The 15,027-nt window shown below is 38.0% G+C and overlaps 1 protein-coding gene across 23 annotated transcripts in view; it reads left to right on the top strand.

The window, feature by feature from the left end:
* NRCAM (neuronal cell adhesion molecule) overlaps positions 1 to 14,827 on the top strand; it is a 314,557-nt gene extending 299,730 nt beyond the window's left edge. For all 23 annotated transcript variants that reach the window (XM_067042868.1, XM_067042865.1, XM_067042855.1 and 20 more), the window contains one exon: positions 12,353 to 14,827. In XM_067042868.1, the coding sequence (XP_066898969.1) occupies positions 12,353 to 12,590 (238 nt within the window). In that variant the 3' untranslated portion in view covers positions 12,591 to 14,827. The remainder of the gene's footprint in view (positions 1 to 12,352) is intronic.
* The last annotated feature ends 200 nt before the right edge of the window (positions 14,828 to 15,027 follow it).

Here is a 15,027-nt window from a genome sequence, read left to right as displayed (position 1 = left end):
TCTGGCAATGTACTGCTTACTCCATGCGTCTCAAATGTCAGCTTGCTCTTAGAGTGATGTGAAACCATGATCTGATGTGTTACGACTTTCTCGGGGCCCCTCTGCTGCCTACTCCATTAAGATGTGATTGAAATTGTAGTTGAATGTTAACTCATCTGGAATCAAGAGGCTTGGTTTTACTGTCAACTCAGCCACTACCCTTGATTTCTTTAGATACGGCGTTTAATCTGTCTCACTTTTTTCATCTATAAAACAATAGAGTTGTTGACGTACGAGATGATCTCCAAAGAGTTCTAGTTCTATGATTTCTGTGCTCCTTTGCAAACTCTCTGCTAATGAGTTTTAATGTGATTTGGGGTTTCATAGCAGTACACAGCAAATATTTTGTTACTGGTCTCACTATTACTGTGTTTACATTTATTTGGCCATATTTATTTGTCTTGGTGTTAATTCATATGTGATATGTTTGTGAAGCATTTTCAAATGGCTGTCTTTAGCTTATGCCTTGAGTTTCTCAGAAGAGAAAGATTTTTCCTTGGGCTTATTGAGTACACACACATTGGTTCGTGTGTGAGGGAAAAAAAGAAAACATGTAATTCCATTGATCTGGGAGTTGCCAAAGGAAATAAGGTTCTGACGGGTGTCTTAAACCTGAAACACGACTCAGTGACTTTTTTTCACTGAAGCTGAAAATTCATAAGGACAATGTCACAAGTGAAATCACTTCTGAAAACACCCAGCCACCCTTTGCTACAGAGGTGGCTTCGTCCTGTGACTTCCTGACATGAGCTCAGAATTTTTTCCCTTTGGTTTCTTTTCTACTGAAAAAAATTAAAAGACCTTTCATTTCACATATGTCATAATGAATGAAAATGGTTCCAACTGTTTATTACCGAGTTTTTAAAATAATACATTTAAATGTCATTCTTCTCCCTCAATCACAAGAGTCCCTTCTCTGCTTTGCACCTTCTAGAAATTTTGAGTTCTGTATTATTTATTGAGCCTTCTTCTTTTTCATTCTGAAAATAAATTAATATGCTGATCACACACAGACACAAAATCAGGGCTATTGCCTAAATGTAAATGAATTCTGTTGATGATTTGCTCGTTCTCAGGCTTGAAGATGAAACCATTTCTACATGGTTGGCTCTGAGCCAGCAGGTATTTCATAGTGCAAAGAGGGATGGAACTTCAGTGGCCAAATTTGATGTTTTTTTTCATGTGCTCTAATCTTGTACCCTCACTCCAACACCCACCCCCAAGCAGTCACCCTCTGGTGGAAGCCTGCAGCTTTCTTTGTTTGTTTCTTTAATTATACAGACAGTAGGATCTGCACCCTTACTAGCATATAGAAAAATCAGGGAAACAATGCAACCAACCGTGTAAGTATTTTTTTGTTCTTCAGATCCATTCCTTTAAAAACCAGATTGAACATAGGTCATAAGCCACATGACCATGGTACTTGAATTCATACCATAAATGGAGGCTCTTGGCATGGGAAGCTTGTCACGTGAACTTGACCCTGCTGCAAGCATGTTAACCCGTGCTCGTTAGGCTTGGATGATGTGAAGATGGGTTGCATTTGTTATGTACTTTAGATTTATTCTGCTAACAGACATAAACTGATATGTGAGCAGTATAAATAATGACAGACTTTTACAGGGAGGGTTTGGGTCCTGAATGTCAATAAAAACCCTGCAGTATGGTTTGGCCATGGTAAGATGGTGACTACAGGAAAATCAGACCCAACGATCACAGATGTATCCATCGTTGCCGCATTTTGCTCAGCAGACATTCAATGGATACCTTCTGTGTGCACAATCCTGAACAAAGTGCTGCTGAGAAAAAGTGAACTCCCTAAAATTCATTCTTTAGGGTACGGTAAAGGAAAGAGCATGTTCCGATGCTTTGTCTCACATCATAAAATTGATGAAAAAGAAATGAAAAACGTATTAAAGTTAGAATTTTGAAGAATCCGAAATGCCCACTGTCTCTTTTATTGTTATTTTACAATGAATTCATTCAACCAGTATTTATTGAGTGCCTACTGTATGCTAGACTATGGGGATATTAAAACCAATAGAATGTTATCTCACTAGTTTATAGTCTAGTGAGGGATGCAGGGAAGTAAAAGAACAATCTGAGCATAGTGTGAAGAGTGCTATGAAAGGGAAAGGATACTGCTGAGGCACGAAGGGGGCAGGGGCAGGAAGCCAAAGCCAAGTGCATGGCCTTGAAGGAGGTGGTACAAGAAATCTTCCCAGAGGGAGTAATGCAGGAGCTGAGTTTTGAACATTCCTTTCATGGCACAACTTATAGCAATGAATAAAGATAATCATGGATGTAAATATCAAAAAATATATATTTTATGGCTGTATATACTGTTTTATGACTGTTTTATTACGTATTTTGAAATTTATTCAATCTTTGACATTTAGGCTAAGAACATCTGACACCCCCTGTCCTTAAAAAATTCTTATAAAAATGTGGATTAATTTTTTTAGGCTTTGAATACTATAGCTAAATAGGGATGTGACTATTGAATCATCTTCTGTAACTTCTAAATTCCTCTCATTTGGGAAACTATCCTTTCACACTTAAACTTGACCAAGCAACTTCCCTTGGCACAATGTCAAAATTAGTTGACTTACTCTTTCATTTGAAAATTCATCTTTGAGTTGAAAAGAGGCAAGCACTCATCCAGAGCTTCAGGAGAGACTTGTCACTGCTCATCATATCTGGAAAGTTCTAAGTGTGTGTGTTATACAAGGGATTTCTTAGAAAACATATCTCTCTGAGGTGGGGTCTGGAATGGAGAGAAGAGTTGTGATGGCAGGTGGTGATTTGTTAGGTACAAATCACGTGCCAGGCACTGTGCTGGTGCCTCATATACCTTTTTCTCATTTAACCAGGTTGTAATTCCTGAAGTAGGACATTGCATCACACCACTTTCTAAAAAGTCTTAAAAAGATCTTGAGATGCCTTTGAACAGCTTTTTCTGGAAAGACTGTTTGTGGGTAGAGCATCCCTTTTCTTTACTTCTCTTCTTTCAAGCACAGCCCATGTTGCTGTAGATTCTCATCCACTATGGCCATTAAACTGGAAAGGATGTTTCCAGGGAGCCCCTTCCCTGGCCATTATTCATGACTGGTATGATTGTGTGTATAAAAATCTAAATGAATCTGCAGGAAAATATTATAATTCCTAAGAGAGTTTAGTAATGTTGCCTGACACAAAATTAACATAAAAGTCAATTATATTTCTTTGTACCAGCAAACAATTGGAAAATAAGATTTTAAAAATGATTCCAGTTATGATGACATGAAAATTTGATGTAGGAATAAAGCCAAAAAAAGATCTCCCTGTATTCTGTTCCACTGATCAATTTGTCTACCTCTGCCCCAAAACTACACTGTCTTAATACAGTAGCTTTGAGTGAGTCTGGATAGCTGGTAGGTTAAGTCCTCCAACTTTGTGATTCTTCCTACAAAAGTTTTTAGATATTCTTGGCCCTTTTCACGTACATATACATCTTAGAATCAGCTTGCTAAGATCCACATAAAAACCTACTGTGTTTTTATTGGAAATAAATTGAATCTAAAGAGCAATATAAAGAAAGTTAACATTTACCATGGGTCTTCCTGTCCATAGTTATGGCATATCCCTCCATTTTATTTACCTCTTATTTAATAGCTCTGAACACAAGTTTCATTTTCTTGGGGGTCTTACACATATTTTTGTTCGATTTGTTCTTTTTTTTTTTTTTTTTTTTTTTTTTTTTTTTTTTTAACATCTTTATTGGAGTATAATTGTTTTACAATAGTGTGTTAGTTTTCCCTCTACAACAAACTAATTCAGTTATACATACACACATGCTCCCACATCTCCTCCCTCTTGCATCACCCTCTCTCCCACCCTCCCTATCCCACCCCCCCAGGCGGTCACAAAGCACAGAGGTGATCTCCCTGTGCTATGCAGCAGCTTCCCACCAGCTATCTAATTTACATTTGATAGTGTATATATGTCCCTGCCACTCCCCCACTTCGTCACAACCCACCCCTCCCCCTCCCCATATCCTCAAGTCCATGCTCGAGTAAGTCTGTGTTTTATTCCCGTCCTACCACTAACCTCTTCATGACATTTTTTTCCCTTAGAGTCCATATATATGTGTTAGCATACGGTATTTGTTTTTCTCCTTCTGACTTACTTCACTCTGTATGACAGACTCCAGGTCCATCCACCTCATTATAAATAACTCAGTTTCATTTCTTTTTATGGCTGAGTAATATTCCATTGTATATATGTGCCACATCTTCTTTATCCATTCATCTGTTGATGGACACTTAGGTTGCTTCCATGTCCTGGCTATTGTAAATAGAGCTGCAATGAACATTTTGGTACATGAGTCTTTCTGAATTATAGTTTTCTCAGGGTATATTCCCAGTAGTGGGATTGCTGGGTCGTATGGTAGTTCTATTTGTAGTTTTTTAAGGAACCTCCATACTGTTCTCCATAGCGGCTGTATCAATTTACATTCCCACCAGCAGTGCAAGAGGGTTCCCTTTTCTCCACACCCTCTCCAGCATTTATTGTTTCTAGAGTTTTTGATGATGGCCAATCTGACCGGTGTGAGATGATATCTCATTGTAGTTTTGATTTGCATTTCTCTAATGATTAATGAGGTTGAGCATTCTTTCATGTGTTTGTTAGCAATCTGTATATCTTCTTTGGAGAAATGTCTATTTAGTTCTTCTGCCCATTTTTGGATTGGGTTGTTTGTTTTTTTGTTATTGAGCTGCATGAGTTGCTTATAAATTTTGGAAATTAATCCTTTGTCAGTTGCTTCATTTGCAAATATTTTCTCCCATTCTGAGGGTTGTCTTTTGGTCTTGTTTATGGTATCCTTTGCTGTGCAAAAGCTTTTAAGTTTCATTAGGTCCCATTTGTTTATTTGTGTTTTTATTTCCATTTCTCTAGGAGATGGGTCAAAAAGGATCTTGCTGTGATTTATGTCGTATAGTGTTCTGCCTATGTTTTCCTCTAAGAGTTTGATAGTGTCTGGCCTAACATTTAGGTCTTTAACCCATTTTGAGTTTATTTTTGTGTGTGGTGTTAGGGATTGTTCTAATTTCATACTTTTACATGTAGCTGTCCAGTTTTCCCAGCACCACTTATTGAAGAGGCTGTCTTTTCTCCACTGTATATCCTTCCCTCCTTTATCAAAGATAAGGTGACCATATGTGTGTGGGTTTATCTCTGGGCTCTCTATCCTGTTCCATTGATCTATATTTCTGTTTTTGTGCCAGTACCATATTGTCTTGATTACTGTAGCCTTGTAGTAGAGTCTGAAGTCAGGGAGCCTAATTCCTCCAGCTCCATTTCTCGTTCTCAAGATTGCTTTGGCTATTCGGGGTCTTTTGTGTCTCCATACAAATTGTGAAATTTTTTGTTCTAGTTCTGTAAAAAATGCCAGTGGTAATTTGATAGGGATTGCATTGAATCGGTAGATTGCTTTGGGTAGTATAGTCATTTTCACAATGTTGATTCTTCCAATCCAAGAACATGGTATATTTCTCCACCTATTTGTATCATCTTTAATTTCTTTCATCAGTGTCTTATAGTTTTCTGCATACAAGTCTTTTGTCTCCTTAGGTAGGTTTATTCCTAGATATTTTATTCTTTTTGTTGCAATGGTAAATGGGAGCGTTTTCTTAATTTCACTCTCAGATTTTTCATCATTAGTGTATAAGAATGCCAGAGATTTCTGTGCATTAATTTTGTATCCTGCAACTTTACCAAATTCATTGATTAGCTCTAGTAGTTTTCTGGTAGCATCCTTAGGATTCTCTATGTATAGTATCATGTCATCTGCAAACAGTGACAGCTTTACTTCTTCTTTTCCTATTTGGATTCCTTTTATTTCTTTTTCTTCTCTGATTGCTGTGGCTAGAACTTCCAAAACTATGTTGAATAAGAGTGGTGAGAGTGGGCAACCTTGTCTTGTTCCTGATCTTAGTGGAAATGGTTTCAGTTTTTCACCATTGAGAACGATGCTAGCTGTGGGTTTGTCATATATGGCCTTTATTATGTTGAGGAAAGTTCCCTCTATGCCCACTTTCTGCAAGGTTTTTATCATAAATGAGTGTTGAATTTTGTCAAAAGCTTTCTCTGCATCTATTGAGATGATCATATGGTTTTTCTCCTTCAGTTTGTTGATATGGTGTATCACATTGATTGATTTGCGTATATTGAAGAATCCTTGCATTCCTGGGATAAACCCCACTTGATCATGGTGTATGATCCTTTTAATGTGCTGTTGGATTCTGTTTGCTAATATTTTGTTGAGGATTTTTGCATCTATGTTCATCAGTGATATTGGCCTGTAGTTTTCTTTCTTTGTGACGTCTTTGTCTGGTTTTGGTATCAGGGTGATGGTGGCCTCATAGAATGAGTTTGGGAGTGTTCCTCCCTCTGCTATCTGTTGGAAGAGTTTGAGAAGGATAGGTGTTAGCTCTTCTCTAAATGTTTGATAGAATTCGCCTGTGAAGCCATCTGGTCCTGGACTTTTGTTTGCTGGAAGATTTTTAATCACAGTTTCAATTTCAGTGCTTGTGATTGGTCTGTTCATATTTTCTATTTCTTCCTGGTTCAGTCTCGGCAGGTTGTGCATTTCTAAGAATTTGTCCATTTCTTCCAGGTTGTCCATTTTATTGGCATACAGTTGCTTGTAGTAATCTCTAATAATCTTTTGTATTTCTGCAGTGTCAGTTGTTATATCTCCTTTTTCATTTCTAATTCTATTGATTTGAGTCTTCTCCCTTTTATTCTTGATGAGTCTGGCTAATGGTTTATCAATTTTATTTATCTTCTCAAAGAACCAGCTTTTAGTTTTATTGATCTTTGCTATTGTTTCCTTCACTTCTTTTTCATTTATTTCTGATCTGATCTTTATGATTTCTTTCCTTCTGCTAAATTTGGGGGTTTTTTGTTCTTCTTTCTCTAATTGCTTTAAGTGCAAAGTTAGGTTGTTTATTCGAGATGCTTCCTGTTTCTTAAGGTATGATTGTATTGCTATAAACTTGCCTCTTAGAACTGCTTTTGCTGTATCCCATAGGTTTTGGGTCGTTGTGTCTCCATTGTCATTTGTTTCTAAGTATTTTTTGATTTCCTCTTTGATTTCTTCAGTGATCACTTCGTTATTAAGTAGTGTATTGTTTAGCCTCCATGTGTTTGTATTTTTTACAGATCTTTTCCTATAATTGATATTTAGTCTCATAGCGTTGTGGTCGGAAAAGATACTTGATACGATTTCAATTTTCTTAAATTTGCCAAGGCTAGATTTGTGACCCAATATATGATCAATCCTGGAGAATGTTCCATGAGCACTTGAGAAAAATGTGTATTCTGTTGTTTTTGGATGGAATGTCCTATAAATATCAATTAAGTCCATCTTGTGTAATGTATCATTTAAAGCTTGTGTTTCCTTATTTATTTTCATTTTGGATGATCTGTCCATTGGTGAAAGTGGGGTGTTAAAGTCCCCCATTATAATTGTGTTGCTGTCGATTTCCCCTTTTAAGGCTGTTAGTATCTGCCTTATGTATTGAGGTGCTCCTATGTTGGGTGCATAAATATTTACAATTGTTATATCTTCTTCATGGATCGATCCCTTGATCATTATGTAGTGTCCTTCTTTGTCTCTTGTAATAGTCTTTATTTTAAAGTCTATTTTGTCTGATATGAGAATTGCTACTCCAGCTTTCTTCTGATTTCCATTTGCATGGAATATCTTTTTCCATCCCCTTACTTTCAGTCTGTATGTGTCCCTAGGTCTGAAGTGGGTCTCTTGTAGACAGCATATATATGGGTCTTGTTTTTGTATCCATTCAGCCAGTCTGTGTCTTTTGGTGGGAGCATTTAATCCATTTACATTTAAGGTAATTATCGATATGTATGTTCCTATTATCGATTTGTTCTTATCTACTTCATATTTTTACGGTAGCCAAAATGGAATTATTTTTAAAATTTCATTTTCCAATTGTTTGCAAGTACTTAAATAAAATTTACTTTTATGCTAATATGGTATTAAGCAATATTACTAAACTCTCTTTTTATTCTGATGTTTGCCTGTAGGTTCTTTTGGATTTTTTTACATACATAATCATATCATTTATGAATAATGACAGTTATTTTCTTCTTAATACACGTCTTCTATTTCTTTTTCTTATACTACTGCTTAGTACTTCCAATGTAGTTTGTTTGTTTGTTTGTGGGTGGCTGCGTTGGGTCTTCATTGCTGCACATGGGCCTGCCCTAGTTGCAGCGAGCGGGGGCTACTCTTTGTTGAAGTGCGCGGGCTTCTCATTGCGGTGGCTTCTCTTGTTGTGGGGCACAGGCTTTAGGCATTTGGGCTTCAGTAGTTGCAGCACACTGGCTCAGTAGTTGTGGCTGTGGGCTCTAGAGCACAGGCTCAGTAGTTGTGGCACACGGGCTTAGTTGCTCTATGGCATGTGGGATCTTCTCGGACCAGGGCTTGAACCCGTGTCCCCTGCATTGGCAGGCAGATTCTTAACCACTGCACCACCAGGGAAGTCCCTCCAATGCAGTTTTGATTAGAAGTCCTAATTATTATTTCTGATGTCAGACAGAAAACTTTCAACATTCACCATCAAGAATGACATTAACTTAAAGTTTCTTATAGACACACTTAATCAGATTAATGAAGATACTTCTGTTCCCAGTGTATGAAAGTTTTTTTGTGAATGTGTGTTGGATTTTACCATATACCTTTTTTCTAAACCTACTGAGATAACCATAAAATATTTTTCTTTTCTTCTGCTAAAATGGTTAATTATATGAATTGGTGTTTAAATGCTAAAACAAGCTTGCGTTCCTGGAATGCAACCCAACCTGGTCACGATATATTATCTTTTTTAGCAGATCGCTAAATTCTGTTTGCTCATGATTTCTTTGGGATTTTTTCATCATTTGTGTTCATAAATGAGATGAGCATGTAATTTTACTTTCTCAGAGTGTTCTTGTTGGTTTTAGATATCAGTGTTATACTAGACTCACAAAATGATTAAAGGAGTGGTTCCTCTGATGTGTCAAACTTGAACATGTCCCAAACTGAACCACTGATGTTCCAGCCAAAACATGCTGCGCTCCCGAGTGAGGGTAATTCCATCCTTCCTGCTACTCAAAGCAAAAATGTTGGTGTTGTCTTTTTCTCTGTTATTCCATATCCAATCCATCAGAAAATCCTGTTGGTGCTACCTTCAAAATATGTCTGTAATGACCACTTTGTACCACTCCCAGTGTTCCACTCTGGCCCAAGTCATAGCCCTCTCACTCCTGGATTATTGCTGTAATTCCCCTAGCCCCCTAGAGCAGGGGTTGGCAAACGTTTTCTGTAAAAGGCGCAATGATAAGTATTTTAGACTTTACAGGCCACACAGTTTCTGCTGCAACTCTACAATTCTGCTGCAGTGCAGAAGCAGCCAGAGACGATACATAATAAATGGGCATGGCCCAATTTTGCTGTAGTTTGCCAGCTCCTCCCTCTAGGGTAGGCTATTCATAACACTGATGACAGTAATCCTTTTTTTTTCCTATAAATTTATTTTATTTATTTATTTATTTTTGGCTGCGTTATGTCTTCGTTGCTGTGCACGGGCTCTCTCTAGTTGCAGTAAGCGGGGGCTACTCTTCATAGCGGTTCATGGGCTTCGCATTGTGGTGGCTTCTCTTGTTGTGGAGAACGGGCTCTAGGCGTGTGGGCTTCAGTAGTTGTGGCACGCGGGCTCAGTAGTTGTGGCGCATGGGCTTAGTTGCTCTGTGGCATGTGGGATCTCCCAGACCAGGGCTCAAACCCGTGTCCCCTGCATTGGCAGGAGGATTCTTAACCACTGCACCACCAGGGAAGCCCGACAGTAATCCTTTTAAAATGTAAATCAGATCATGTCACTCATCCATTGAAAACTCTCCAGTGACTTCCCACCTCACTCAGAGTTAAAGACAGAATCCTTACAATGTCCTACAAGGCCCTGATCTAGCTCTATTACCTCTTTTACTTTAATCTCTCTCTCTCTCCCTCCCTCTCCCCCGCTCCGCCCCCCCACCTCCCTCTGAGCTCCTTTGCCATTCCTAGAACAGGCTTGCCCCAAGTCAGGGTATTTGCACTGCTGTTACTCCTGTCATAGTGGCTCTCCCTCCAGCTATCCACCTGGCTAACTCAGCCCTTTTAAGTCTTTGATCAGATGTCACTTCTTAACAGGGCCTTTCTTGGACATCCTATTTGAATGTCAATCTTCCATCCCCTCCCTTGACACCTTCCATCCTCTTTACTCAGCTCTATATTTTCCATAGTACTAATCACCTTCTGACACACTCTATAACTAATTTTTAAAATATGTTGATTATCTATATTTTCCCCTACTAGCAGTAAGCTCAGTGAAGTCAAGGCTTTAGTCTATTTTGTTTGCTGCTCTATCCCGAACGACTAGAACATTATGTCTTAGAGTAGGCACTCAGTAAACATTTACTAGATGTATGATGGATGGATGGATGGATGGATCAAAGAAATGCCATAGACTAGAATTTCCTGGAGTGTACACCTTGGAACACTAGTTCTACAAAGCAGAATAATACTAATAGTTGGAATCCAGGTGACAAAATTCTGCTCACTATTGAACTCCTCAGTAGAATTAAGTGTCTCACCAAGTCATGGGCAGTATTTCACAGGAAGTATTTGAGCACAGCCTAGAAGCTAATGATTAAATTCCAAAAATGTGCAAGTTATTCTTACAGTGGGTTGGAGACTGGGTGCTATGTTCCCTACAGTGCCCCAAACACAGGCCACCCCAAGACTCTGTAATACCTCCCCAGCTGTTTATTAAAACGATAATATCATTTATTTAATTTGTGACAAGCACTTGTGTATTGGCTAAAACAGGTAATTTTCAATAGCGTATGCCAATGTCATGTGAAGCCAGTATTATTTTCCAGTCTTGAAATTTTCTCCTTGGTGAAAAACCGGAGACCCTAGTAGAAATTATTGGCCAAAGAGCCAGAACGTTTGTGCATCATGAAATATTTGTATCTTGGCTAAAAAAAAAGAGTTATTCTTCGAAGGAGAGGTAGCGGTTAAATCCTAACACAAATTCCTAGGTGAGATACTGCAGTTCATGGGACCTGTCTTTTACATGAAATCTTTTTATTTTTTACTAATGTTGTTTATGTTTCCCATTTTTGCCTTGGATTTTTGTTCTTTGAAAGAATACGAAAGATGTCATCACCTTTTTTTCCCTTTTAATTAAAAAAAAAACAAATGTTACCTGTTAGGGACTAGGTCAGTATGCATACCTAGTTACTTGACCGTGTGAGTGAATATTCTTAAACATAGTGATTACTCTGCTACTTCCAGATATTGTGCTTAGGGGTTCAAAAGAGACATAAGCAAATAGAGAGAGAGAGTCCCACACATTTTTATAAAATTACACTCAGATTCCACACTGCGGAGAAGGGAGTAGTAAGGTAAAAGTGAGGGCAGCAAATCTTTGCTTTTGCATTTGCACTCACACTCTTCAGAATATATTGACATGCCATTAATAGTACAAATGTAGTGCTCTGAAGTTAAAGTATGTCTCTTTTCCAAATTAATAAATCTTTACCCATTAACTAAAATTCTTACAGAAAAAAAAATACTGTGTACGATCAGTATAAGGATTTTGCTTTTCTTCTTAGGCTATTTTCATTTGTTTCTTCTGCATCCTTTTAATGGAATGTGTAGGTCTCTTGAAAGGTAAGGTTCAAGTTTACAAGTCTGGCCTGTACTCAGTAACAAAAAGATTTGAGATGCAGGATTTTGCTTCTTGCTCAGAAAAGACAAAAATCCATATTTCACACTTAACCAGAATCATTCTCCATTCATATCCAAGGAATCAGAGATATTATGCAGTTTAACATACTAACTTCTCAACTTGTCATAAGCTTTTATCCCCTTTCTAATTCTATTAAAGTAGTGATGATTTTCAGCTTTTCTCAGTTCTTCCTTTTGTAATGCTTGTGATGATTTCTGAATTGCTTCCAAGTCAGTAGCCAGAATCTGTTCTCGATATTGACATGCACCCTACAAAGCCATCCACCTACCGGAGACTTCATGATTAAACCATTTCTGCACTTGCCTTTCATTCCAACCATGTCCAGTCTTTGGAGGCCACCTGACGATTAGATTGGGCTAGAGAAGCTCAGGGCTCCAAATGCTTGCTCATAATTTGCATGCATGATATTTGGGAACCAAGCCTTTTCCCTAAACGCCAGTCTTGATGAAAATGTTTTCTCTTTTTTCCAGTGATGCAGAAGACCACAAGCCTTTAAAAAAAGGCAGTCGAACACCTTCAGACAGGACTGTGAAAAAGGAAGATAGTGATGACAGCCTAGTTGACTATGGAGAGGGGGTAAATGGCCAGTTCAATGAGGACGGCTCCTTTATTGGACAGTACAGTGGTAAGAAAGAGAAAGAACCAGCTGAAGGAAACGAAAGCTCAGAGGCACCGTCTCCTGTCAACGCCATGAATTCCTTTGTTTAATCTGTGAGCTCTTTGCCAATATCCCACTTTTCTCGAATGTTTATCTTAAGTATTTGTCTGTCCGCCTTCTCATACCCTGAACATCGAGGCAGAAAGTCTGTGTTCTGCTGTGTGTTCATATGATGAGAACCATCAAAGCAAGAACCTAACTCAGTCAAATGATATCTTAATGTGAACTGCAGTGCAAAGTGCATACTTTTTCATTCAACATAGGTTATCTTGATTTCCTAAGAACTGATAAAAAATAACACAGTGTCATCAACAGATCATGTTCTTCCCTCTTCGGGATACAGTTCACTAGGATGCATGAAAAATGCTACACCTTTAAAGAATATACCTGTGTATGTTATTCAAACACGGGTTGGCACTTTGTTTATACTCTCCTACGCTGAACCCCTAAATATGAATTCCGTTTTCATTGTCAAGAGTGTTACTATAGTATTCTCTAGAACTTCAGTGTCTTTGTGGACATTGTCGTGAAATTGGTGACTCTATGTGTCTAGCTGTCGTTAGTCTTTTGGGGAGACTGTTAGGCACAGTGTGTACAGTCTCTGCTTGCTAAATGAGTTAATTATGACAGGTGCATTTGCTGATGCTTACTGAGAATCTCTTACCTGCTCTTTGCTCCTGTTACTCCATAGACTTCTTAATCGTCCAGGTGTTACAGCGGTACAGTGTCCTACCTTTTACATCCTCTCTCCTTTCAGTGCTTTTTAGGCATAAACAATGCGTATTGCAATGCATCTTGGCATTCGTGGCAGACCGAGAGAATACCAAACAGTTCACTCCAATTCAGTGTCAAAAATTATTCCAGAAAGCACAGGGCAAGACACATGCAGTGCCTTCAGATGATAAGCATTCCACAACGTACCGCCTTCTGTATCATTCGGTACAGTCGACTCGGAGTCCTAGATTACTATCATTGTCTAAAAGTAACTTTGAAAAAGCATAGTTCATGAAAACTGCAATGCTGAAAAAACAAGGAACTGTGAAAATAAAATTAGGAAGACAGTTTATTTTAAGGAGCATGATTTCCCCCATAGGTATAAAAAGAAAAGCTTTATCACCAACTGGAGCAAGTGATGATTTTGTGGTCTTTTATGGGTCCTATTATTACAAGTCACATTCAGTAAGAAAGATGTCAACTTGGTAGGTAGAAAATTTAAAAAAAACAAACACAAGTTATTCCAAAACGAACAGGATACAACAGCACGCCAACAGGAATATATTTTCCTCTAAGTCTTTATGTATGTGGCAGCTTTTGAAACTGCAGCATTAAACAATGTGTATACAAATTGCATGGATGCCTTGCAGAATCTAAGAAATCTGACAAGTGCTAACAAGGCCAACAGTCAAAGGGATTACATCTCCATTTTCAAAAAGAAGCATATATATTCTATCATATTAATAAATAATATATATCAAATGGTTTCCTTCCAAATATGAAATTCTATAACAACCTATGGTTGAAGGAATGCTCAGTTTCATTTGCCAATAAATTGGTTTCTCATAACTTGCATCAAGTTTAATTTTAAGTAAAGCTTTTTATATGTAGATATTTTGTTGAATCTGTAAATACACTTAAAGTGTAGATGCTATAAGCTTATAGGTGTTACGTACAAATAAACATGCCCACGATGTTTATGTTGTACTGTATAAGATGTTAGCTAATTAATACAGTGCATGGGATTGGAAAGCATTGACTTAAATGTCTTTTGGGTTTTTATTTTCCCTTTTTGCTGTGAAACTGAAAGAGTGAACTATTTTCCATATTGACAGCAGGTTTCTAGAAGAAATCTTCAGAGCTTTGCCTAAGCACAGTTTGAAGTAATCCCAGGTAAAGATGACCCTACCTAGTTTCATATCTCCAATATTCACTTTTCACAGATCAACCTTTCTAGTGGAAATCCAGAAAGACAAAACAGGCTGCCTTGGCATCCGAGAGCACAAAGATAAGTTACTTAAAGTTTGCCAGTGTGTGCGGGGACAAGAAAAGTACAGTTTTTCCTCTTCCATAACGGTAGATGCTAAATTTGTGCATGAAGGGGTCATTTCTGTACTTGTGCAACAGAGTTTGTATTAAAAATTAAATGTGGTTTTAAAAGTCCCTCTCTCTTTTGTAATATATCCTGTTCCTAGTGGAGTGTGAATGTCCAAGTAATGGTATATGTAACGGTACAGGCAGATGTGGCTGGATTTCCGTCAAAAAAGTGACTATTAAACAGTCGTGATCTCTTTGTGATTTTTAACTTCTTCAAACCTAGATTTCCTAATGTTTTATTTTATTTTTTTATTGGCCGCGCTGCGCGGCTTGTGGGATCTTAGTTCCCCAACCAGGGATCGAACCCGGGCCCCTGGCAGTGGAAGTGCAGAGTCCTAACCACTGAACCGCCAGGGAAGTCCCTCCTAATGTTTTAAAATAGCGCAAATTTTGACT

This window comes from Kogia breviceps, chromosome 9 (assembly GCF_026419965.1).
Source record: "Kogia breviceps isolate mKogBre1 chromosome 9, mKogBre1 haplotype 1, whole genome shotgun sequence".
In the NCBI taxonomy this organism is placed as follows: Eukaryota; Metazoa; Chordata; class Mammalia; order Artiodactyla; family Physeteridae; genus Kogia; species Kogia breviceps.
Note: the sequence above shows the minus strand (reverse complement) of the source record. Positions and strands in the feature narration are given on the sequence as shown.